This window comes from Meleagris gallopavo, chromosome 9 (assembly GCF_000146605.3).
Source record: "Meleagris gallopavo isolate NT-WF06-2002-E0010 breed Aviagen turkey brand Nicholas breeding stock chromosome 9, Turkey_5.1, whole genome shotgun sequence".
Lineage (NCBI taxonomy): Eukaryota > Metazoa > Chordata > Aves > Galliformes > Phasianidae > Meleagris > Meleagris gallopavo.
Window position 1 is genome coordinate 4180197 of NC_015019.2, and position 24555 is coordinate 4204751.

General features: G+C 43.3%; 2 protein-coding genes across 2 annotated transcripts in view; one reads left to right on the forward strand and one right to left on the reverse strand.

Annotated features, from left to right (window-relative positions):
• Positions 1-11588, forward strand: part of LOC100548859 (integrator complex subunit 6-like) — a 21418-nt gene extending 9830 nt beyond the window's left edge. The window contains 10 exon segments of the mRNA XM_031554646.1: positions 3023-3117; positions 3851-3941; positions 3944-3960; positions 5518-5733; positions 6192-6315; positions 6832-6974; positions 7122-7353; positions 8232-8624; positions 10065-10158; positions 10572-11588. Of these exon segments, the coding sequence (XP_031410506.1) occupies positions 3023-3117; positions 3851-3941; positions 3944-3960; positions 5518-5733; positions 6192-6315; positions 6832-6974; positions 7122-7353; positions 8232-8624; positions 10065-10158; positions 10572-10671 (1505 nt within the window). The 3' untranslated portion in view covers positions 10672-11588.
• Positions 11589-20218: 8630 nt separating this feature from the next.
• MMGT1 (membrane magnesium transporter 1) lies at positions 20219-24553 on the reverse strand (the record flags this gene model as incomplete). The annotated part of the gene is made up of 3 exons (XM_010715412.2): positions 20219-22284; positions 23455-23558; positions 24422-24553. Coding segments are annotated over 3 exons (399 nt in total), but the record flags the coding sequence as incomplete, so codon positions are not given.
• Positions 24554-24555: the final 2 nt, after the last annotated feature.

Genomic DNA, 24555 nt, shown 5'->3' on the forward strand with positions numbered 1-24555 from the left:
TCCTGTAGTGAGGGGCCCAAAACTGAACACAGTACTTGAGGTGTGGCCACACCAGCCCTGAGTAGAGGGGGATGATCACCTCCCTGCTCCTGCTGGCAACACTATTTCTAATGCAGGCCAGGATGCCGTTGGCCCTCTTGGCCACCTGGGCACACTGTTGGCTCATGTTCAGCCGAGCATCAGTCAGCACCCCCAGGTCCCTTTCCTCTTCACAATCATCCAGCCACTCGTCCCCAAGCCTACAACGCTGCATGGGGTTGTTGTGGCCAAAGTGTAGGACTCGACACTTTGGCCTTGTTGAACTTCATCCCATTCATCTCAGCCCAGTGATCCAGCTTATCTAGATCCCTCTGAAGGGCCTCCCTACCCTCAGGCAGATGAACACCACCTCCCAACTTGATGTCATCTGCAAACTTAATGAGGGTGCACTCAATCCCCTCATCTAGGTCATCAGTAAAGATATTAAACAAGATGGGCCCCAGTACCAACCCCTGGAGGACACCACTTGTAACGGGTCGCCAGCTGGACTTAACTCCATTAACCACTACCTGTTGGGCACGGCCCTCTAGCCAGTTCCTTATCCAAAGAAATGTGTACCTGTTCAGCCACTGCCAGCCAGTTTCCCCAGAAGAAGCCTCTGAGAGACCGTGTCAAAGGCTTTGCTGAAGTCTAGGTAGACTACATCAACAGCCCTTCCCTCATCTACCATACTGGTCACCCAGTCATAGGAGGAGATGAGGTTGGTCAGGCACGACTCGCCTTTCATGAACCTGGCTGGGCCTGATCCCCTGGACACCACGCGCATGCTGTGCGATCTCACCCGAGATGATTTGCTCAATTACTTTCCTCGGTATCGGGGTCAGGCTGACAGGCCTATAGTCCCCCGGATCCTCCTTACGGCCCTTCTTGAAGATGGGAGTCACATCAGCAAGCCTCCAATCCTCTGGGAGCTCTCCAGCTCGGCATTCACCCCTGCCAGCTCCCTCAGCACCTGAGTGTAGCCCATCCAGTCCCATGGACTTGTGGCTGTCCAGATGGAGGAGAAGCTCTCTGACTGTCTCCACCTGAATCACCAGGAGTATATTCTGAGTGGGGTCCCAGACTTCCAGATCAGGGCATAAAATGCCCAGCGGATAACTGGTCTGGCTATTAAAGGCAGATGTAAGATATTGTCCAAAGGATTTGGATTTGATCTGTGAAAGATAGTTAGCTGAGTTGTTGTTTCCTTATTTATATAAATGATTGGGTGCAGCCCAGTGCACAGGGGAAATAGTACATTTCGAGTGCCTGTGTTGCAATCTGCTGACAGTGCATGTCTCAAACTCTTGCAATAGAGGCAGGTAAGATACTGGTGATCTCTTTGAAACTTGTGGCCAAGTTTACTGCTGTGACTTTCTTCCTTTTAGAGGAAGCTCATGCTGTGGGGGAGGCTCTCATTGCAGATAAGACAAGTCTTTGCTGAAGCTCTGCTTAGATTTGAGAATTTACTCAGACAGCAAAGATTGTATGTAGTTAAACCAGAGCATATGATGAACATCTCTACTGTTTAAGAGTGGCTGTACTGTCAAACTTGAGGGATTATATACTGGAACTACCTGCACAGAGGAAGACATGGATCAGTAAAGTACTGATAAGGAGTTCAAGGTTAAAGCTGTTATAACCAACTCATAGACTTTAAGATATTAGAATGTGCTTTAACACCGAACACTTTACAGGATTTCTAATGTTTTTCATTTTCAGTTTTGGGAGAGAGGTATAGTTAACTTCTGTCATAAAGAGCTAATGGGTTTATAAGATACAAATGGATATTGTTTTATATTTGCCATATATTGTGATACTAGCACAGGCTTCTTAGGATAATGGTACTGAGCATGTGGTACATTGGGATTTTAAACGGAGTTCTAATTTAGCCCATCAAACTCCACCCCTTCCTTCAGGCCTGGAAAGAGAACAGCTAGAACATCTGTAGAATGTTTCTGATACCCGATACAAAATTCTTTTAGATTAGAAAATCCCTGTAATTAAGTATGGTTTGACTATGAGAAGTTGGAAATTTGTACCTTAACATCTGTTCCATTTGTGCAGAATACTATGCAAATCAAATTTTCTTCTCCAAATACGTCTTCCTGAAAGCTCCATCTGGAGAAAACAATTTCCTTGCTGCATCTGTCTTTTTCACACCCTTCTCTGTGCAACTCTGTCACCTGCAGCTCCCTCCAGTTAATTTTTGGACATCCCTTTCTCTAGTCATGTCTTTACTTCCACTAGGTTCACTTTGCCAATGTTACAACCCTACTAAAGAGAAACTTGATCTCAATTGGTAATTTACAATTTCACATGATTAATTGCAGGATACTGTGTTCACCTCTGTTTTGAGATCACTGTTACGATTTATGGCATGTGCAGCAAATGGCTACATGCCATTTGCCTTTGATCAGTGATCTTTAAACGCAGCATGCACATCTCTAGTGCAAGCAAGGTATTTGTAACATGGGTAACAAGGAAATAATCCATCTAGTTGCCCCTCTCTTAAAGGGCAGCAGTTTCTTTAGCTAATTAGGCTCTCCCATCTACGTCTGTGGCAGTTTGCTGACCTAGCATGAGCTGGCAGTAGTGCTGAAGGTACTCCACTCCCCCTTCTCTTACAGGGGTTTGGTTTAATCAGAAGCAGGGAGTCCCTGATGATGCAAGAGAGAGACAAGGGAGGTGAAACTCAACAGGTGAATCTGTTGCACCTTCCATGTTACCAGTAGTTGTGCACAATATTTTAAGTCTGGCATACTTTGTAAGTTTGTCTGTAATGAGAAATTGTTCTGGACTGTCTACCAAAGCTAGGACTGGAGGTTCCAAAATCCTTCATACTTAAGGTTAAGAACAGTTTCTGTGGGGAAGGCCCATTGGGAGATGGGAGGAGGGAGAAGACAAGCTGGGTGGGGGAGAACTTGGCAGTTGAATCTGTGATAATGCTAGTGGTCTGGGACTATATAAACAAAACCTTCTTTTGTTGTTTTCCTTCTTGCAGATGACTTGTTTAAGGTTCACAAACTTAAGCCAAATCTGAAGTGGAGACAGGCTTTTGACAACTACTTAAAAACTATGCCTCCTTACTACATACTGGTATGTTCCTTTTCTCATTTTGTGCTCCTGGGTATAATAATGGCTTATGTGACCAGAATCCTGTGCACCATACCTCTTCCTAGTAAATTTTGTTGACGTAATTACAGTGAAATTTTAGGTATTAAGCATTTTGTTTTGCAGAGGTATGTAGATCAGGTCAAACATTTTTAAAATAAATACATTTCTTGTAATATTGAGTATCAGTAACAATATCAATATAATTGAATGCATTTTCAGATCACTGTATACTAAATGAGCTTTGATCTAATATACTTTAGATTGTAACCAAATTTGGCATTATTTTTCTAACTTGGTAAGGAAAGTGCAGATTTGTTTGTTCTTTAATGTAACTGCTAGATCTTCAAAAGCTGATACTAAGATACTGGCTGGGCCAGATAAAGGGTGGTGGGAGGAACCATGTCACCTTTTATACGTAGCTTGGACAATGCACCTCAATATGGACTTGCATCATCCCGGCTATTCTGGTACTGAGCCTCTGTGGAAATCACACCATGCCGTGTGGTGTCTTGGTAATGTGGCATAATGTCCATTGCAAGCTAGTTAGACTACCAAACTCATGTCACCTGTTATCTGAATAGACTTGAATTTTAGTTGCCAAAAGTGGAAAAGCTAGAGCACTAATCCATGTGCCTTAGCTTCCTGTAATTGATCTTATACAAATTTTTTTTAAAGACTTACTCTCTTACTATTGTGTATTTTGTTTTCCTTATAGCCATTAAAGAAAGCCCTAAGGATGATGGGAGCTCCAAATCTGATATCAGATAATTTAGATTGTGGACTTAGTTACAGTGTTATCTCTTACCTTAAAAACTCAGCCAACAGGTAGTATTGATAAAACCTTTGCAATTAGAAGTGCGTTGATTATTTAGTTTGTGGTAATCTTATTATAACACAGTTAATCCCTGTGGGAGTTCATATGGGTGTTCAGCATACACTGTATTACAATCGAGGATCGGGTGAGCGTTTCCACCACAGATACGGATGAACTCAGAGTGACTCTGTAGCCAGTGACTGTGCCTTCTGTAAGTGGTGGAGGGGAGTGAGGAGACCTCCTCAGCTGCATTTTAAGTGTCTGCTAGACCTTTGCATTCCAAAGATTTTCACTAATTGGATTTATGACTGCTCTTGCATTATTCATCAGAGCTGAAGTCAGAGGCTTGCTCTCAGTTTCACGTTGATTCCATGGATGCCTTAGCAGTGTGTACATTCCAAACAGTGTACATTCCCGTCCATGGCGAGTAAGATCATAATTAACATTTTATATCTGAGCTTCCTGTTTCCTTCGGGTCAGATCCATTATGTGTGTTGTGTGATGAAAAATAGTCTTATGGATCTTTCTCTTTTTGTCAGTAATGCCCTTTTGGGTGTAACTGTCTGAAAGCCATGCCTCCTTAGCACGAGTGGTTCTTGCAATACTAGTTTAATATCTAGAATTCAGTTGCACAGCAGTGCAACCCTTAGAAATCACAAAGAAACGATCCTCCGCCTTAAAGAATGCACAGAATATGTTCCAAAGGCCTATGAATGACCGAGCATCTATTAGGCATAAAATGTGTTATTTTGCTAATGTAATGACACACAAATTCTATTATTAGTCTGCAATATGGAGTAGGAATGGTTTGAAATGACTACTGTGGTTTTCACAGACATTGTCATGACATGAAACAGTTTAAATGTGTTGCATGCATTGTAGGCTCCTATATAGGGCCAAGCAATTCCTGAACTCTGATGTGTTTCATCTGTCCTTAAAATTCAGAGTTTCACATAAACAGTGAAACAAATCCTGTACAGGATGAGATCTGGGGGAAGTGGGTTGAGATCACCATGCTTAATACAGTACAATCATCTGTAGCTGTAATAAGAAAACTTTGTTGTTTGGAGAAGTTACATGTTTTCAGAAACTTAACATGAAGCAAATACCTGTAGGTTCAACTACTGTTCTCCCTTATCTTGATGCAAGCCTAGTAAAACCTCAGTTATTAGGTTGTATCAAAATGAAATCTGAAATACTGTTTTAAACAGAACTTTACATTAACCTGAGGCATTCCACCTCCAGATAGTTTTTTGTTTTTCCCTTTTAAAAGTGATTTTTCAGGAGCACAGAAAGAAAGTCACAGACTTGCAGCAAAATCAGGGACATTCAAAACCACCTACTGGCATGTAAATTTAGATAAACTGGCTAAATATTTTTTTTCTCTATGCTAGTGCAGTTTATTCTAAACCAGATCTAATATATGTCCTGTAAATCCCTGGGTGTAGGTAGTTCTCCCATTTGTTGAGTGGTTGGGAACCAAATTGTAGTTTTATTCTGTTAATGTTTTATACTGAAAGTCTGCAATGCTTGCTCATTCTTTAACTCGTGATGTGATTCCATTTTAGACAAAAATAGAGTCGGAACGGATAATAGGTTCAGTGGGTAAGAAAGTTCCACAAGAAATTGGAATAAAAGTGAAAAATCATTCCAGTGGCCTCTCCTTGGTACACAGTAGGGATTTTAAGCAACTGCTTCAAGGTATCACTGGGGAATCTCCACTGAGACTGGCGGAAATGAATGTTAAAGAATTTGCTGGCTTCCACATAGGACTCTTAAACAAGGTAAACAGCATGGTGGTCTGAATGATTAAGCAGTTGCTTTGTTTTAAATGAGTAATTTTTATGGACTTAAAATAGGAGAAGGAATTAAGTACTTCTGCTACTTTTGCTGAATTTTGAAAAATGCATCATTGACTAGAGTAAATGCAATTTTTTGCCTGTGCTTTTGGGACATAATTTCGAATATCCCAGTCTTAAGCAAAAATTACTGTATTGGAAGTGACAGTCTCTGCAGAAGGCAGCTAGTGTTGTCAGTCCAGAAATAAATGCTATTAGTTTTGCTAAAACTGAAAGCACCGTTGAAAAAAATTGAGTCTGCAGTATCTGATGATGAAGATCTGAAGTTGCTTTAGAATAATTTATTTTTAGTAGTTGATGTTATTTACAGTTCATAGAGAAATTCCTCTGCGCATGAGTACTGATGGGTTAACTGAAGGTTATTTGTTTTATTATAAAACTAGGATTTGAAGCCACAGGCATTCAGGAATGCATATGATATTCCTCGGCGCAGTCTTCTAGATCAGCTAACTAGGATGAGAACCAATCTTCTGAAAACACACAGGCACATCGTGGGGCAGGATGAAGGTATGCTGCCACTGTTACTCATTAACAGTTTGGAAGAGAGCACAACTATTTAATTGACTGAAGTAGAATTTTCTGTCCTGCATGTGGGGAGGAAGTGGACCTTGCATCTCTTATTGAGTCAATCATTATCTTTTTCTAGACTCTGAAAGGGAAGGAATGGAACATTTGCCTTCTGGCAGGAAATAGGTTGTGCTTGCTTTGAGTTTTAAAAAGAAATGTTGTGGAAGAGGTTTCCCATGCAATAAATTGCAGTAAACCTGTTTTTATATAAAGAGGGAAACATATTTCACTTTACCCTTTAAGTGCTGGTAGTCTAAATTTGCAGTCGTTACAATAGAGATTGAACTTGCTTATTTTTCATGCTTTTGCCAGTTAACTCTTACAAACCTTATTTTTGAAATTGTAGTCTTCTACTTTTCTACTTGTTAAATATTGACACTCGCACTTGAAGTGTACGAGGCTTTTAGTGCCTTAGTTGTAAGGTCGACTACATTAAGATGTCTTGTTGTGCTGCAGACTGCCTTCACAGTGTTCCTGTTGCTCAAATGGGAAATTACCAGGAATACTTGAAAATGATGCCTTCACCCCTTCGAGAGATTGATCCAGATCAACCAAAAAGGCTTCATACATTTGGCAATCCATTCAAACAGGATAAGAAGGTGGGATGAATCTCGTTATCTGCTGTATTGTTATTTGAAAGCCACGTGCATTGTTGCAGAGGGAATTAATCTAGGAATTGATAAAGCAGTATATGTGTTTTCTTACTTGTTTTATATACATATATATGTATATATTTTTTTCTTCAGGGTATGATGATAGATGAAGCAGACGAATTTGTTGCTGGGCCTCAGAATAAGATTAAGCGTCCTGGAGAGCCAAATACTCCAGCATCTCTAAAGAGAAGGCGTAGCATGTCACCACTGTTGAGAAGGCCCCAGTCACCACCAGTTGTAACAAATCATGTTGGTGGGAAAGGGCCGCCATGTGCTTCTGGATCCCCAGCACATATGAACCTCAAAGGTGTACCAACAAATAAAGGTATATTGAGTTGTAGCACAAATCTGAAGTGGAAAGTCTATGCAAAATATATTAAAAAAAAAAAGAAAGAAAGAAAAAAGCCTCTATGTGATTTCTAGGCTAAATCATTGGCTAATTTTAATGTTGATTAGGATGGGATTTCTTTTGTTGTAGCTAAGCATGCTACTCTTGGAGTTAATGAAGTCCTGAATGAACAATAGTTTGATGAAATATTTTTAAAAAGTTATGAAACCTTTCACCAAGGTGGTTTGGAGTTAGAAAACATTTCATTTTAGGTTTTAGTTCTCATTTGTGTATTCTGCAATGGGGAAAGGAGAGGTCAGGGAAAGAAAGTAAAAACAAATACAGTTATGTTTGCATACCTATTGCAGCAGAGTCAAGAGAATACTCTTAGTTGCTGAACTAGGGGAGGGAATACTTGAACTTCTTTACTGCCAGAGTGACGGAGCACTGGAACAGGCTGCCCTGGGAGGTCGTGGAGTCTCCTTCTCTGGAGATATTCAAGACCTGTCTGGTCGCTGACCTGTGCCACCTGCTGTAGCTGTGTCAGCTGTGGGGGTTGGAGTCTGTGATCTCCAGAGGTCCCTTCCATCCCCTACAGTTCCGTGATTCTATGATTTTTAGTTTACTAAGAAGTTGTAGCACTACAATAGGAATTCAGAAAATGATGACTTTGTGACAATTACATCAGATGGTAGCTATCCTAAGGGATATTTTCATTTGATTGCTTTGATTGTTGGATAAAACTTCTGAAGAGAATTACTCAGCACTAGCTGATCACTACACAGTACTTTAAACAAGAAGGGATGCAGAGTAACTTCTTTTTTGCTTTTGATACTGAATTATTTAATAATAATATGCATCTTTTCACTTTGTAGACACCACTAACAATATTGTCCAAGATGGTAATGGAGAGAAGAAAGCAGAAAATTGTCAATTGCTGGAAAAACAAATTGATGGCATATCTGTACAAATGGCTCCTTCTGTTCCAGCTGCTATGGGAGATGATGAAATGTTACCCAATGACTTGGACTCTCTACCTGATGAGTTCAATTGTTTAAGTGAAGATGGCTTGGATCACAAACCGGGCACCAATGCACTTGTTCAAGGGCCTCTAAATTACGGTGTGGCTGGAGATGACCAAAAACGAGTGATGGAAGCAGCTTCAGAATCTGTGCCAAATTCCTTTAAAATAACACCTATGATGTTGGAGGGAAACAATGCTGATATCAAAATTAAAGTGATGAAAGAGGTTCGCAAACCTGGAAGAAGTAAGTTCTTTGTTATATAATATATGATGTTATATAATGTAATATATAGTGTATATATATGTAATATACTAAAAATGGGCTAGGGGTAGAGAAGACTTCTTTTATGACAGAAGCTATTTTGAAAATACGTAGAACTTTAGATTTCAGATTGTTTCTGGTAACTTGTATATGAGCAGAAGAGGAACGGGAAAGGAGGAAGGTCCTTAAATGGGAGGGCAGGTGAGTTGACAGCAGTGTGTGTGAAGATGAGTGCCAAGTGACCTTGCTTTCCCTTTAAGTTAGATTAACTGTTGTGAGAGGTATCTTATGAGGCAACTTTCACAGGTTTTATTTTTGTAAGTGTTACCAATGATGTTATGTGACTTGATATTTCAGTAGTGGAAGGCTAACAGACAGCATGCCTGTCTTAGACTTTCCCTTATATTGCAGTACTCCGTGTCTGTGTGTGTGTGTCTGTGTGTGTGTGTACCCTGTGTACTTTGTTCTGTGTTTGCCAGAACTTGTGATTGAGGGCAAAGACATATGTAGCTATGAGGGCTGGTACATCTTGAAATGTGATTGATGGAAAGGGAATATTGCAGTTAACAGCACAATAATATTTTATTATTTTGAGAAAGAGTGTAATTAACGATGGAATGCTGTTGTAAACCCATAAGAACTGAAGACTAAAATTCATTTGTTCTCTATTGTCTTGTAATGTTTAATAATTCCCCAAAATCTAAATTGTTGTCAGAAAAAGTAACTTGGCATCTTGGCTTTTGTTATGTATAGAGTAACTCTAGCCAGTATGTATGCTGTAGGACTTACCATAGCCATAATCTTTCAATTCTTCTTAAACTGTGGATGTTCTCAATGTAGTCTATATCCAAGTGAGTTATTTCTACAATTTAAACCACTAAGCATTTTTCTAATACGTTGTCAAGAGCTGGTAATCAGACTATTCTTAACTCTTTTTCTGATCTTCTGTTTCTTTCCCAAAGCTTAGCATTTCACTGAGACATATAATCATTGTGGCAGATTAGTACTTGTAGCATGCCTTGTTGCAGTGTTCAGGGAGGCATGAAAGAGGGGATGCCTCTTTGCTCATATCATCTGCTAGTGCTGGCACTACATCCACAGTGATCTTCTCTACTGGTCAGACCTAGCCTGCATTTTTCCAAGGGCTGATGTTTCTAGCTGTTGCTCTCTTAAGAGAACCTAATTCTTCAGTGACACATTTGGATACCAGATCATCAGTATTGCTTCAGATTATTGATATCGCCTGCTTTCTTGTGCACAAAGCTAATGCTGGATATTTTTTTTGTCTAGCATGTATGCTGAAGTGTGAAACTCTGGGCTTTGTTTGTTGTTTCCTTTGACTGTTGAGAGTTATTGAACTTGCATTTGAAAGATGTATTTCTAAACTAATTGAACTTTTTTTCTTTTTTCTTTTTTTTTTAGATTATGAAAAAATCTTCTCTCTTCTTGAGGAGGTACAAGGACCTATGGAAATTCAGAAGTATTTCATTGAATTTGCTATCAAGGAAGCTGCAAGGTTTGTATGGATAAAAATGACTCGGTCATAAATTGTTACTTTTGATTATGTTAATAAAATATAAAAATTTCCAGTACTGCTACTTTGTTTTTCTATTTTGACGTATTTCAATTAGTACAGTTGTTCTAGCTGTCAGTCTGCCCTTACATTTCCTGGAGTAAATGGCCAGTAGTTGAAGAAAATGTAGAAGAGCAAGATGGTGGTTATGGAAGGAAAACCCAAAATTTGTCTGAGTTGGGAACTGTGGCTGTATTAAATTACTTTTGCTATTCCAATCCTCAAATAAAGGAAGCTCTTCCATGCTGGTAACAGAGGCTCTGGTAGTAGTATTTGTCATAGCTAAATAATACTGAGTTGTCAAACTGTTATTTTTTGGGAAATAAATAATAAATAACTTTCTTTCTCTTCCTTAGGTTTAAAAAACGTGTCTTAATACAACACTTAGAGAGAATACTAGAGGAACTAGAGTTCAACAGCCTACCCAACAGAGTTAATCATGTCAACAGCAGATAATAGTTTACCAGCCAGAGGAATACGGACCAGGAATGAGTTTGCTGTGCCGCAGAAGAGTGGAAGAGAATGCAGCTGTTGCCGTCACCATCTTGGCAGTCAACTGATTTTACTGTCAGAGTCTGAGAAGAAGCAGTGGAGCTTTAACTTTACAAACCTCTATCGGCAGGAGCTGGGCTATAACCTTAAGGATTTGCTATGAAAGGTGTGGCTTTTTTCCTGTGGAGGGTGCTATTTGCTCGACAGGCTGAAGAAAATAACCATTGCTGCCCCTCCTGCAGGTGATGAGAATTTACTCATTTGAACACTGTCATTAGACATTTTACGTGCTATAGGCAGCAGGTTGCACTAAATGGGGCACTGTCAAATGCACACACTGTCTGCATCGTGGAGAGAGATCCCATGTGTTCCCCAAAAAAAAACCCTCCCAGAAACACCTGCACTGGTAATATTGCATGTTGCCACCACAGAGACAAGGGTCTTGTTCCTGAGAACTACTAGCCATGCCTTTAAACTTGAGATTCAGTGTAGATTGAGAGTAAAGAAACTGCTATTGTGTTAATGAAAGCTAAAGACAGCCCTGTGACTGTTACCACCTGATGGTCACTAAACAATCTACCTCAGACTCTCTTCTGTTTTGTCTGCAGACATTATGAAAGTGCACCTGAGGCTTCCCAGGTCCCCGACTTCAGTTCTCTTTCATCCTGTGAGGAGGACGGAGATTCTTCAGGTGGCCTTGGCACACGCTGTGCTTTGGAAGCACTAAAAGGAAACGCTTTTAAAAACGTGTATTTTAATGTTCATACAAAAGAGATTATTTTGAACAGTATTGTTACCAGATCACTAATTTGATATTTTAACTGTATAAATTTTTTGGAACATAATGTATATATAAAATAAACCATTTTATTAATTTTTAAGAAGTGCTGATCTGAGGAGTCTCTAGCGGGCAGCATTGAGTTCCACCAATTGTCTGTCACCAACAGACTGCTGATATTTTTGTAATTCTGGTCTGCACGCCCTCAAACTCAGCTTATGGTAATAGCTGCAGAACATGTTTGTATTTATCTTCCTGAGGCACAGGCCCTGGAGTGCCTGCCCCATCAGTCAGTTCAGCTTGTGCAGGGTGCACATTTTTACTCGCTAAGTTCTGTCTTACCAAATCCTTGGTTACCTGAGTTGGTATCCTCTCCTCTATTCCTCTTTTGTCAAAAGGCAATTTTATATTCACAGAACATGCAAAGAAGACTGAAGCACCTGCATGTAATTCAATTCTTCCTTTTAACAGTACCAATAAGATGCCAGTAGTAGGTGGCTCTTCAGATAATTCTGTATTTTCAGTTGTTCACATATAAAAACGTCCTCTGATCCTTTAACAACTTTGTTTTAAAAGACAGGATGAAGTTGTGCTCATGTGAACGAGCTCTTTATGAAGTACTGCAAATATCCTAAGGATTCTACTTGACCAGCCAGCACAAGAGGCAGGGAAACTGAGAGAAGTTGGTGACTTGAACTTCTGTTCCTACTAGTGTTTTCAGTACTAGCCAGCCTGTGAGATGTATTTTCCTTGTTCTCTGAAGCAGCTGTGTCCCTCTGGAAGTGGTAGTTTGACTATTGGAATTACACCAGTGAAATTCAAAAAAGAAATAAATTCCAGCAGCAGCAACTCTCTGTTACAGTGTTATGTGGATGAAGTGATACAGGGAAAGAAGTTACTGTAAACTCTTAGCTGTTACTTGTCTGTACAGTTGAACATATTTTTAGAAGATACAGTAATGCCTCAGAGATAAGTGATACAAATTGGGATTCATCTCTTCAGAATCATTATGTGGAAGTTGTATGTCACCGCAATGGACCTCGCGTGCCTAATGTTGGATTCTTGAGATGGAATTTATTTACAGTAGGTCACATGTACTGCGTGTACGTGGTTTCAAAATGCATAGTTATGTGCATCAAATTGCTTGTGATTATGCTGTTTTTTAATACTAGGTGGTAAGAGGAGATGAGCTTCTTCTAGTTAATTTTCTTTACTGATTCCAGGAGAGCTACTTGATCACAGTGTGCCTGAGCAGAGGCTGAGTTTTTAGCTAGTGACCTTGTTTGTGTAGTATCTGAACATAATCTTTTGACGTGATACAGTTGGCTGCCAAATCAGTTACAGGGAGATGGTGACCTTGTTTGGGAACCTGTATATCAGAAAATGCACAGGAATAAAATGAATTTGGGTAAGAACGTCAGAGGAGAAGAAGCTTTACACTGAACTGAACATGAATCTTCATAAGAAAGAAGGAAGACATACCATCTTGAGATTGTTCAGTGAGAAGATGAAGAAAACTCTGTTTGAATGCACACAGTCCTACATCCCAAGAGGAGCACATAATGAACATTGTTTGCTTAGAAAGCCAGTGGATGTTCTCGGACTTGTGTTAAGGAGAATATTAACAGAATCCTTTGTAAAACAAACAACCTTGTTTGACGTGGGTGGCAAATGCATTGAAAAAATACAGCCATGGCTTTCGAATAGCATAATTCACTTTGATGTGCAACCAGGACACCCAGGAAGGGTTGTGCTGGTGTCAGACCTTCCTTCTTGTGCGTGGAGACCGTGACCCCTGCAGCTGTGTTACTGAGTGTGTCTGGTCAGCTTCTGAGCAGCAAGTGTTCCATGGGATCAGGAAACGGGCACAGGCTGGGAAGTGGAATTTGGAAAGCTGTATGTGCTTTGTTCATACTTGTGTTTGCTGAGCCCTTGTACGAGATTGAAATAATGCAGCACATCTAAAGTGAAATGTTAGGGAGAAAAAAACACAAGACTGTAGAGACTGTAGCTTGCTGTGTTTTCCATAAGGAGCATAAGGAGCATTGTTCAACTGTCTGAATTAACGGTGTATCTTCCTGCTAAAGGTGGAAAAATGTGGTGCTCTGGTGTCCAGATATCTGTATGTGTTCTACTTTTTCTATTTCTTGACCCTGATTGGGCATCCTCAGTGCTTACTGTCTTCATTCTGCTCTTACAAACATGAAGTTTTTCTCTTTCCTAAAGTGAGCCTGCAGCCTTATTGCTCTCAGGGCCACTTGCTGATGGCAGATGTCTTTTAGGTGCTTCTGTTCCCAGTTTGTGTGCTGTACATTTATGATGTGCAGGGATGTATTCTTCCCCAGGCCTAGCCAACACCAGAAAGTGGCTGTCATCTTCTGAAATAACAGCTGGAGAAGCTGTTGCTCAGCTATGCTTGGCTTTGCAGTGGTTAAGAGGTTTCGTATCTCCCTTTACAGGAAAAAGTAATTTTCCCATAACATTTTTGTTTTGTAGTTTTCTCTGGGTCCTGCCTCTGAGCTGGCTGGCTGTCTGAAATGGCAGTGATGTAGTGTATTGAATTTTGTTTCTTTAATATCTTCTAAGAAGCTTCTGATGGAAAAAATAAGAGTGAAAATGGATTGCCTAATGGAAACAAACCATAAACGTTTGTAAAGCTGAACTGGAGTGTTTCATAACAACCAGCATGGCAGTATCACACCTTTTGCAAATGGGCTCTGGAGCACTTGTCCTGAAGAATATGCAACCTAGTTAAGCTGAAAATGAGGCCAAAGACACCTCAAATCTGGCAAAAACAGCATTTGGCAGAGATCTGAAGGAAGGATGTTAGTCACTGGGTTTAAATGGAGCTACAACTTTCAGGTCTGCAAAAACAAGCTCTGAAGTCTGTCAAATGGAAAAGGAAGAAACGAGAAGGAGAATGCTTTGGGATTTAGCAAAGCTAGTGGCCTGCAGGAATTGTTGTCAATCCTGTGATCAGCTTTTTGACTGCCTTACTTACAGTGACATTTCAGGTGAGGAAGACTGAACCAAAACCACCGAATGTGTCTGATTTACTGGGCCTTTCCAGTCCAGCTGCAACTTAGCAAATTACTTCATCCCTGGAAGCAGTCTGCTGGCTTGGCTTTAGTATTGATGCTTTTCTTCTCTCCTGTGTTGATAATACTTGCAACTGCCTCTTGATGGTGGCTGACACAGCATGGAGTTCTGCAGGAGCCCTATTGTCCATCAGGGGATGCGAGTACAGGGTTTGATAGAGTTGGTGGGAAAGGCAGCTGCCTCTTGGATACTGTAAAAGTCAGTTTCGTTTCATTTGTTTTCTGCTTCAGAACTTTATTTAAGAGGCATGTGAGACTATTCTCAGGGCTGGAAGTGCAGATGTGGTGACTTCAGCAGCTGATTGTTGAGAGTTCAGAAAAACGGGGAAGAAATGCTGAGGAAGAAGTTAAACTGTTGGTACCACCTTGCGGTCAGCTCAGTGGAGGGTATTTTCAGATGTGGTGAAACAACATCACTGCGTATGGCTGCCTTGGACTGGCAGCCATGTGGGTTTTCGTGGAATGGAGACTGCTGATACCGTGTCAAGAAAAGGAGCCTTTAACGTGAACTGGAGAGCTGCTAAAGAAGCTGCCATCTGTGTTTTTGAACTTGGACCAAAGCTCACGTACGGTTTCTGGTTAAGCTGAGAAGAACAGCTTGGTCTGGGAAACAGCAGAATGGAAACCCCCAGTCAGGTTTTTTGCTGCAGAATTATTTGTTTTCTGAGAGCCGGGGGAAGTTTGATCTCTTTTATCATCTGCAGTGGGAGTTTCACAGCTATTTTTGATTCTAGGATCAGCTCCAGCTGCGGTGGAAGTAGCCAAATCCTTGGCATTTTTGCTGTCATCTCAGTCGCTGCCACTCCTCTAATGCAAACAGTCCTGTGTGATGTCCCTGAAAATACCGTGCACCTCTGCAAATTTCTGGGTACCTGTGCTGCCCTTGCCCTTGTGCTGAGCAGGACAAAGCTGTTGGCGAGGCATCTGTGTGCTGTGCCTGTTTGTAAAATGCTTGCAGGACAGCGAGGAGGAGGAGAGGCTTACAGAGTGTTTTTGTAGCCAAAAGGGCAGAGCTTTTTCTGCGCGGCCTGCCTGGTTTTCGTCATTTTCTCAGAGTGCGTGCTTATTTTAATTTTATATTTTATCTGCCAATATTTGATTTGTAGAATATATCAGAGAGACATTCCATCTTTTAGGAGCGACGCAGTCGGAAGGCTTTCCCTCTTGCTGCTGTGCAGAGGAGGCAGCAGGGCTGTGCTCAGGCCTGCAGGGAGGAACCGTGCCCTGCAGCCATCCCACCGATGGGCCGATGGATGGGCGCAGTGGTTGGGTGCACTGACAGTGACCACGTTGGGTGTTTGGCAGTGGGCAGCAGGAGCTTTTCCTGGGTTTGTGGAGAGGCAAATGCTATTTCTGGAAGCGGTGGTAGTGGTGTGAGCAGGTTCTGAGTGCACGACTTGTTTCACTTAGGAAATTGTTGGTGTAATTGAGCTCTGAGCACGGGACTTTGAAGGCTTTTTGTCAGTTTTTCTTGCTGTAGTGGTTCTTGGTAAGGGGTGCCTCAGGAATCAAGGCTGCTTTTGTAAGTTGGACAGAAATAACAATGAGCCTTACCCTCCAGGACTAAAAAGTGATAAAATTTTTGCTGATTGCAGACTATTATAATACAGCTGCTCGACAGTGGCATCCCAGCCATGGAAAAATAACATCAGTTCTTGAAGCTGTTTTCCAGTCTGTGCAGCGTATTACAATCCTTTGTGCACAGCTGGCACATTTAACTTTGATTGTGTTGTTTAAGTGGCTGATCTGAGAGCAGCTTGGATCCCAGTTGCTTGCAGAATTCAAAACTAAGATTGTTCTTGTTCATCTGTGGTTGGGTATTTTGGAAGAGAGACAAACTATCTCAAGTGCTTCTTGGGCTGCTAATTAGGGTTTCACGGCACTCTGAGAGCATCTTTAAAGAAGGATGGAGGGACTTACCCAAGGTCGTATAGCATGTCACTAGCAAAGATTATAAAATCCATGCCCTAATTTGGTCTTGTATGCTGAATTCTTTCCCTGGTGTTGGAAATCCCACCGTACAGCAGCATGCAGGCTGCTGAGCCTGTGCTGTCAGTGGGCTGAGTAGAGCCGGAGAGAAGGGGCTGGGACAGCAGGAGGGAGGAGGGCTGCAGGGATGTGGCCAAAGGCCATAGGCTGCTGTTTCCTCTTCAAACTCGAGTTCTGGTTTCTGACCTGAGCTGCTCCAGCACCTTGTCTTTCTCAGCTGTTATAAAAGCATGTTTTAAATTCCTCTGGCATCCCTGGGTTCAGTGCTCTCTCCTCTGCCAACAAGCAGCGGGCAGAGCGTAGAAGCCACAATCCAAAGCAGTCATTAGTGGGAGAGGAGATGGTGGGGACTGGCGAGCTGTAGAAAAGGCCGTTTGAAATACGTTGCATTCAGCAAATCCTTCTGCAGGAGTACGGGCAGAGAGCAGGAATACAAACTCAGTGCACTTGAAATGCTGCGGCAGCGCCATTCCCTCGCCCAGGGCTGGGTGTGGGCAGGGCGTGCAGGGGCTCAGTGCTGCCCTGGGCAGGGAGCTCACCTGATGCAGGTGAGGTGATGTGAGGGCAGGAGACTGCTCCTTCCTGGCAGCTGGCAGCGCGTTCCCCAGGGGGAAGGCGGTCTGTGGTGAGTCAAAGCCCGGGCTGAGAAAGGAAGCTGCTGCTGGGTAGGTTGGGTGCTGGCTTTTTCCATAAGTGAGTGCAACGCAGCCCCAAGGAGGCTCTGACTTCACAGGGCAACTGAAAGCTGCCCGGGTTCCAGCTGCAAAATGCTGTGTTCACACAGATGTAACCGGAGAGCACTTTCCTTCCTAGGACCTGCACTGCACTTCAGGACTTGGTGTGCTCACCACTTTGAGGCAGGACGGGGCTGAGTGAGCAAGGACATGGAGGGGACTGCTCATGTCACAATAGGAAGCCTGTAGGAGTTTGAAGATGCCGGTTAAAGCTATGCTCTGTCCATCCTTAGACATCTATGACCAGAGATGTCTGTCTGCCTGAGATAGGTGCAAACCTAAGCCGTGCCTGTCTTTGGGAGGCTGTGTGCTCGTTCCCATTGCTAGCCGGGTTGTGGTTTTGGGCTGATGGGCATCTGTGCCCTGCTGCTCCTCTGGAACCACATCTGCAGTGACTCACCTTGCTTCTTTCAGGGCTTCTGTCCTAACTTGTGTGTTGGCTGATCCCTGCTGAGTGTCCCAGCTGTTTGAAGGTTTGAGTTCTTCTGAGCTGTGCAGCTCCCAGTTGGTGTGAGAAGCAAGGGCAGAAAGGAGAAAGCCTTGCAACCCTCCCCATACCACAGGAAATGAGAGCTGTTCATATTGTGCAGGATAAGAGGACATCTCACCCTGTCCCTTCCAGAGGTTGTCCTCTGCTGTCAGCTCTGGCCAAACCCAAGCAGCAGCATGGCTGTGCCTGCTTTGGGTTTATTAACCAGCCCTGTTGTACCCCAGAGGATATATGGGTCTGTCCTATGGAAGAAGTGTGCAGATCTCACTCTGCTGCAGCTTTTCCTTTGCAATCCTTCTGGGGCTGTGCTATTCAGGTAGGTACTGCAGCAGCAAGATAAGCAGAACTGCTTCCAAGTGGTGATGGTGGTGGAGCTGTGGCTGAAATCACACTGGTTGCACTGAAGTCCCTGGGCACAGTTCTGTATGTGACAGAGGGCTGCCGACCACTTGCAGTGTCTGTTCTCTGCACTGGTGCACCCAGCACAAGGTGCACATCTCTGCCTCAGCACTCACTGCAGCAGAGCCCTCTCAGGGCCCTGGGGCTCTGTGCCTTGCATGGCTGGCCCTGAACTTCCCTAAAGCACACAGCTGAAAATTCTAGGGGGAGGAAGGGGATGATTTTTCTGTTTTAAATCTGGAGTGCCTGTGGCTAATCCTAGGGAAACAGGTTCAGCAGCACCAGCAAAGGCAGGAGGGCACTGTCTGGCTGCAATGCTTGCATTGGGGCTCTGTGTGTTCCCATGGACCACTGGTGTAGGTCACTGGTTGAATAATCCAAATTTCACCCTTTTTTCCCCTTCCTTCCTTTAAAAATGACCTGATTAAGTGTGGCACGGCACAGCTTGCACTCCTGCTGAAGTGCTTTGGAGCTCGTGTTCAGTGATCCTGTGTTCTATGCTCCTGTGTTCAGTGTTCCTGCGTCCTGTGCTCCTGACAGCCTTCCTGCTTGCTGCCAGACTCTGTCTGGGCTGCCTCTCTGCTTCATGAACTCCAGTTTGCCTTTCTTGGCTGGAAAACGGATTAAATGAGCAAGACAGGAAAACTAATTAGCTGCCATTTTAAGGATATAGCTTTTGTTGCGCTCTGAAGTGTTTTGAAATGACATTGTGTCACTGAGACAAATGTCGGACTGATTTACAGGCCTTCACCTGCTGGAGTGCCCTATCTATTCATACTGCAATTCTCCCCCAGGTGGTGAAGGCTCCAAGGTGACCTCAAAGCCAAACAGCCAGGACGAGGTTTGCCTTCGCTGCTGGTTGTGGCCGAGAAAAGCTGGTACCAATGTTTTCTGCTTGTTTAACATTCAGAACAGCTTTTCTGTGCCCTTCCCCTGGATGATGGCTGCCTGCCAGGCATGGGGGCAGCAGGAATTGCATGGGGAGCTATGGGATCCAGCTCCCACGGGGAGGGACCTTTGTGACAGCCAGACCTGGAACAAACGTGTGCCATTGAAGTCATTTTCAGAAGACGTGCTGCAGTTCTGCCCTTACTGACCCCTCTTGGAGCACAGAGCTCTCCACCAGAGATCTCCCACCCCAGCCCCTGTGACACAATGAATGCAAATTATCATCTCCTTTTTTTTTTGGGGGGGGGGGGTGGATTTAATGTAGTAGAAACATCACATCCTGCAGCCAAATCAGTCGAAGGCGGTAGAAGAGTGTTGGGTGAGGCTGAAACTCTTCCTATTTGGTCTCATCCAAGGGGCTGTTGGCACAATTTATGTTTGCTTTTGAAGAAGGCTGGCTTATCTGTGAGGAACTAGCATGCAGTGTAAGCACAATGCATCCTTGGGAGTGGGTTAAGCTGCTTTAAGACACCAATTGCTGGCTGTTGCACTCTTGGATTCAGTGCCGGATGCAGACAGCTGTGACAGCACAGGAAGCAGATGAAGGGTGAGCCTGCTGCTTTCTTCACTCTGTAGTTAAGCAAGCTCCTCTATTTTGATATCTTTCCAACCTTCCTCGTAAGAAAAGCAGAATAGGCAGTGCAGAGAGATCTTGCTCAAGTCTGTGATTGGAACTACCTCCGGCCTGGAAGCAGTCTGCCTGTTCCCCCAGCAGCTGTTGCAATAGCAGCCCTTGCTGGAACCTGTCCTCGTGGGCAGGCAGAGCTAGGAAAGCCTCTGCTATGGTTAAACGGAAGGCAGAAAACATGTTGGCTAAGGATTGCCAAGGCAGAAAAACCACCGGTCTGTAACATTTTCACCCAAAGTGTCGTCTTTAGCTCCTCGCAGCATGTTGTTTTCATTCCATACACTGATCTTATCTTCCAGAAATGAACACCAGACCAGACATACGCTTTCACACAGAGCTGCCATAATTAAGACAAGATCGCGTATTGTTGATACAGTCACTTCAATATGCTCTCACTGGGGATTTCCTGCAGCAGGCTCCGGGTGAGAAATAAGGACCACTCCCAAACACTTTTTAAGATATCAGTTTTTATTGGACATTGCAAGATCAATAAGAAAAAATAATTTGTACAGCTTTGTACACCATTGCTGCTGAAGAGTAAGGCTACTTGTCACATCACAGAGACCTGGTGCAGCCAACAGGGTGCTCCCAGCATGACTCACGTCTGAGGAACTGATGTTTTTCCTCCAAGAATGATTTACAACTGTCAGATGGTAGCACCACCCACCTTGGACAGGCCTGTGTAGCCTTACCATAGCACAAATGGGGCTTCTTAGACATATAAGGTGAGCAGCCTTGCTCTAAGATACCCTCTCCCACTGGCTCACTGCCAACCACAGTTGCAGGATCAGTCTGGTACAATGATTACAGACCTTCGGCCTCACTTTCCCTCCCTGACACCGGCTAGGGGGGAACCAGAACACTTAAGGTTTTAATTGGCAGAGTAACCCTTTCCAACCAAACCCAGATGTTTAAGAGTGATTGTAGAGCAGCAGCTACGGGTATTGCTCTAGCATTGGGGCACCCAATCCATAGGATGGGCAGAGCTAGAAAGAGAGGCTTCAGTTTACACAGTAGTTTTGCTAAGCTTTTTGCCTTTGACAGTTCTTAGCTGTTTAAAAAACAGGTGCTAGGACAAAAGGTTGATTTTGCACAGAGGCAGTGAGACATCATCCTCAGACTATGCAAAATTCTAGTTGGCCCCATCAGTATCTCGCACTGCCCTCTCTTTGCTGTGGCAGGTAGGTGGGAGAAGAGCGTTTCACTGCTGGACTGAAATGCCAGACCAAGGAAAACGTTAGCACTGATTCAGCCCCTAAGAGGGGATCAGAATTTAGAAGTCAGTAGTTAAGGACCGCATCATCTGTCCTAATAAACACAATCAAGACAGTCATTTTAAATCACCGAAGGGCTCAGCTAGAAAAAGAAATCAATTTTAATGGCTCTGTAGACAGAAAAGGGGGAACTGTACTATAATTAGCTGATACCTGTACTGTACTAATGCCAGTAAACAGACACAGCTGCTGGACCTTACTCTTGTAACCTTTACAGAAGGGACGTTGCTTACTGATACTTAAATACCTCTCACAGAAAATGGGAACTAGTATCTGCTACCATTTTGAGGTACTTACACACCATTCAGTCATCTGTATTCACAATCAAAGAACAAAAATGCAGTGAAGAAACTGAGCATAGTAGATCATTGATGTGATCAGCAGTGAGCTGCCTCCCCCACGCAGGCACCAACTGTACAGCCACATCCCAGGCAAACGGGGGCAACATAGGACAGTTTGCTTTTAAAGAAAGGAGGGCAACAAGGAAATAATGTGATAATGAAGAATTAAGGGGAAAAAAAAAACAAAAAACAAAACCCTTCACAAAACTACTTTCCAGTATTGTAAAAAAATAAAAACAAATGCAACCATTCTGACTTCCTGTACCTACACCACACAGGTCTCTGTGGCTCTGTAGGAACAGGAAACGCTGCCCTTTTTCTGCTGATAAGTGATGCAGTGCACACAGTATTTCTGAAGGAGTTCTATAAACTGTAGTGCAAGCAAACTGAGAAAATAAATAGCACTCAAACACTCCCTCCTAACAAAGAACAGTAATCGTGGTAAAATCTAGCTTGTTTTTCATTTTAGCTGAAGTTAGGTCACCTGAATCTTTGTTAGTATATGAAATTTTGAAGATGTGTTTCACAGCATAACTGTAGAATAATTTATACCGCATTGCCAATTTGTTTTCATTAACAGCATACAAAGAAGGTCCTTAGTTTTATATATATACTTTATAAAGTCTGGAAGATCAATATAAATACTGCTCCAGAAATTAAAAAAAAAGTGTTTACATCCCCGACTTCAATATTACATCTCAGTGTCCTGGATTATTATTAGAATCTGTAAAAGTCTTAGCGGCGCAGAGGTTCAAGTTTTCGAAATTTCAGTGACGAGCTGGATGACAAAGCATCTTGATTTGAAGAAGAATTCACTGTGTCTGGGGACTGGAACAATACTCTACCACGATGATTAAATACATAAAAGGATGGATGGTTCCTTAACGTGTCAAACGTCCTTCAAAATAAAGGCAGATAGTCAGCGTTAGTACTGTTTTAGAGCAGGACTTTTAGAAGAGTCAGTCTGGAGTTTTCCAGCTTTTGCAATGCAAGTTTTGAAAAGAAAACTCAGAAAGGCCATGCTCACTTCATATTTTTCTAAACTAAGACAGAGAAAATAAGACAAAGGGGAATGGTGATAAACTAAAAGGGGACATTTAGGTTAGATGTCAGGACAAAGTTTTTAATCAGAGGCACTGCACTGCTGCCCAGAGAGCTGTGTGTGCTCCACCCCTGGAAGTGTTCAAGGCTGGGTTGGATGGGGCCCTGGGCAGCCTGAACTGGTGGAGGGCACCCAGCCCATGGCTTGGAACTAATGATCTTCAAGGTCTCCTCCAATGTAAGGCAATCCATGAAATACAAAGCCAAGGTGCCTGACAAGTTCTGCTTGTTCAGTTTGCAGCTGTCCATGCTACTGTCAAACTTCACTTTCCTTCCTTGAGCTTGGGGGCAGAGCTGTGGATGGCTATTTGCATGTATACCACACGTGACAGCTTCATGACTTGTAACACTGTCAGTTTCCCATTCCTTTCTATGTCTGAACTTCAGGGTTTTAAGTAAATGCTATAACAACGTCAGCTTGTTTAGTTTCCATATTCTCCTAGGCTTATGGGAACGGCCCAAAAGGCCTCCTCTACCGTCCTAACTTCACATCCTTTTCAAAATCTCAATTCAAAGTTCATTATTTTCTTGAAATCTGCAGAAATCTGTCATTCTGTCTGGAGTATTTCACTGTGAGATTCAAACAACACAGGCTTTTTCTGTGAAGAAGCCATAAGCAACAGGGGGTGTGACCTGCACACGGCCATATGATATGTGAGACTGTCTCACAGCAATGCTCTGTGACTGCTGAGCTCTTACTCCCCAGGCAAACATTTCTGCACAGCAGGATTTTGGAACAGGAGAAGCAAAGGGAAAATGTATTTAATTTGTTCTAGTTATCTAGCTCTGCCTTTAGTTCCACATGCTATTGGCTTCCCCAAATACGACTGATCCTATGTATCACAGCTGTGCGTGTGAAGGAGCTGAGCTAAGGAGAGGCCAAGCCTGATGCTGCCACTTCACAGATGTGCCCCATTTGCACAGAGTGCAATGGATATGTGTGTTTATGAGAAGAAATAAAACATACTTATTTTTTAGTTCTGAAGTGGCATCCATGTCCTTAAACTCTCCTGCGATATGTACAATCCCATAGCAGGTAACTGCAAAGGCTAACAGAGTCTGAAGAACTATCTGTAAGAGAGGGAACAACGCAACACACCGATTACTAAATATTCTCATGGTAGCAAAAAAAGTCTTTCAAACTTTCAAACTGTGTCTCCTGCATTTTTCACCCAGTGGCAGCAAGTGCTTTCCAGTTCAACAGCAGGGAAACTGAGGCACGGGATTATTCAGCAGCAGAGATGAGAAAAGCTCACAGCACCTGACAACCTGTCTGTGCTGCATGAACTGCACTGAGTCACACAGCTCCACGGGGAGATCTGCACAACAACACGCTGTTCTCGTGCACTTAAGGATCTAATGCTCTTTCAGAGAAGTGTATCAGTGGCCAATGGTAGCTGCACACAGGGGAGGGGTGCTGTTTGTAGGGGGTGAGCATCACCTCACCTCTGAGGTTAAACAAAACCAAAGGAGAGAACTGGAGTGGAATTTAAAAAAAGAAAGAAATAAAATACAGAAGGCCCTTCGGAAGCAGGTTGTGCTGGCATCAAACGGGCACAGAGCCACACTAGATAAACAAATGTCAGCCAACAAGAGCCAGAGGGAGGATGGTGTTTATGCTGCAGAGCAAGAGATGAGGGCAGCAGCTGTCTGGAGCTCAAGCTGTGCTGGGGGACTGCCTGGCTGAGAGGCATCAGGACAGGGGGAGAGCAGAGGGAGGCCTGGGCTGAGCCGTTGTGCCCTGACAGACGCAGCTTCAGGATGTGGGGATGGAGAAATCGCGTTCTTTTCAACAGAAGAAACCTGAATTGAAGAGTAACCCAAAAGCTGCTCCGCCGCGGACTCCTGCCTACCACCTACCACATCAACACAAGAGAGACCCAGCTACCCGAACGGCACCGCGCTTCCCAACCACCCACACGACCCCGACTTACATCTACGGGAAGCGTCTCGTCCTCCTTCTCTGTCAGCCGCATGTAGGAGCGATCTGCAACACACAAACGCGCGGGGCGTCCAACGCGGAGCCCGGCCCGCCTTCTGCGGACGCGGCACCTCCACCCCGCACCAA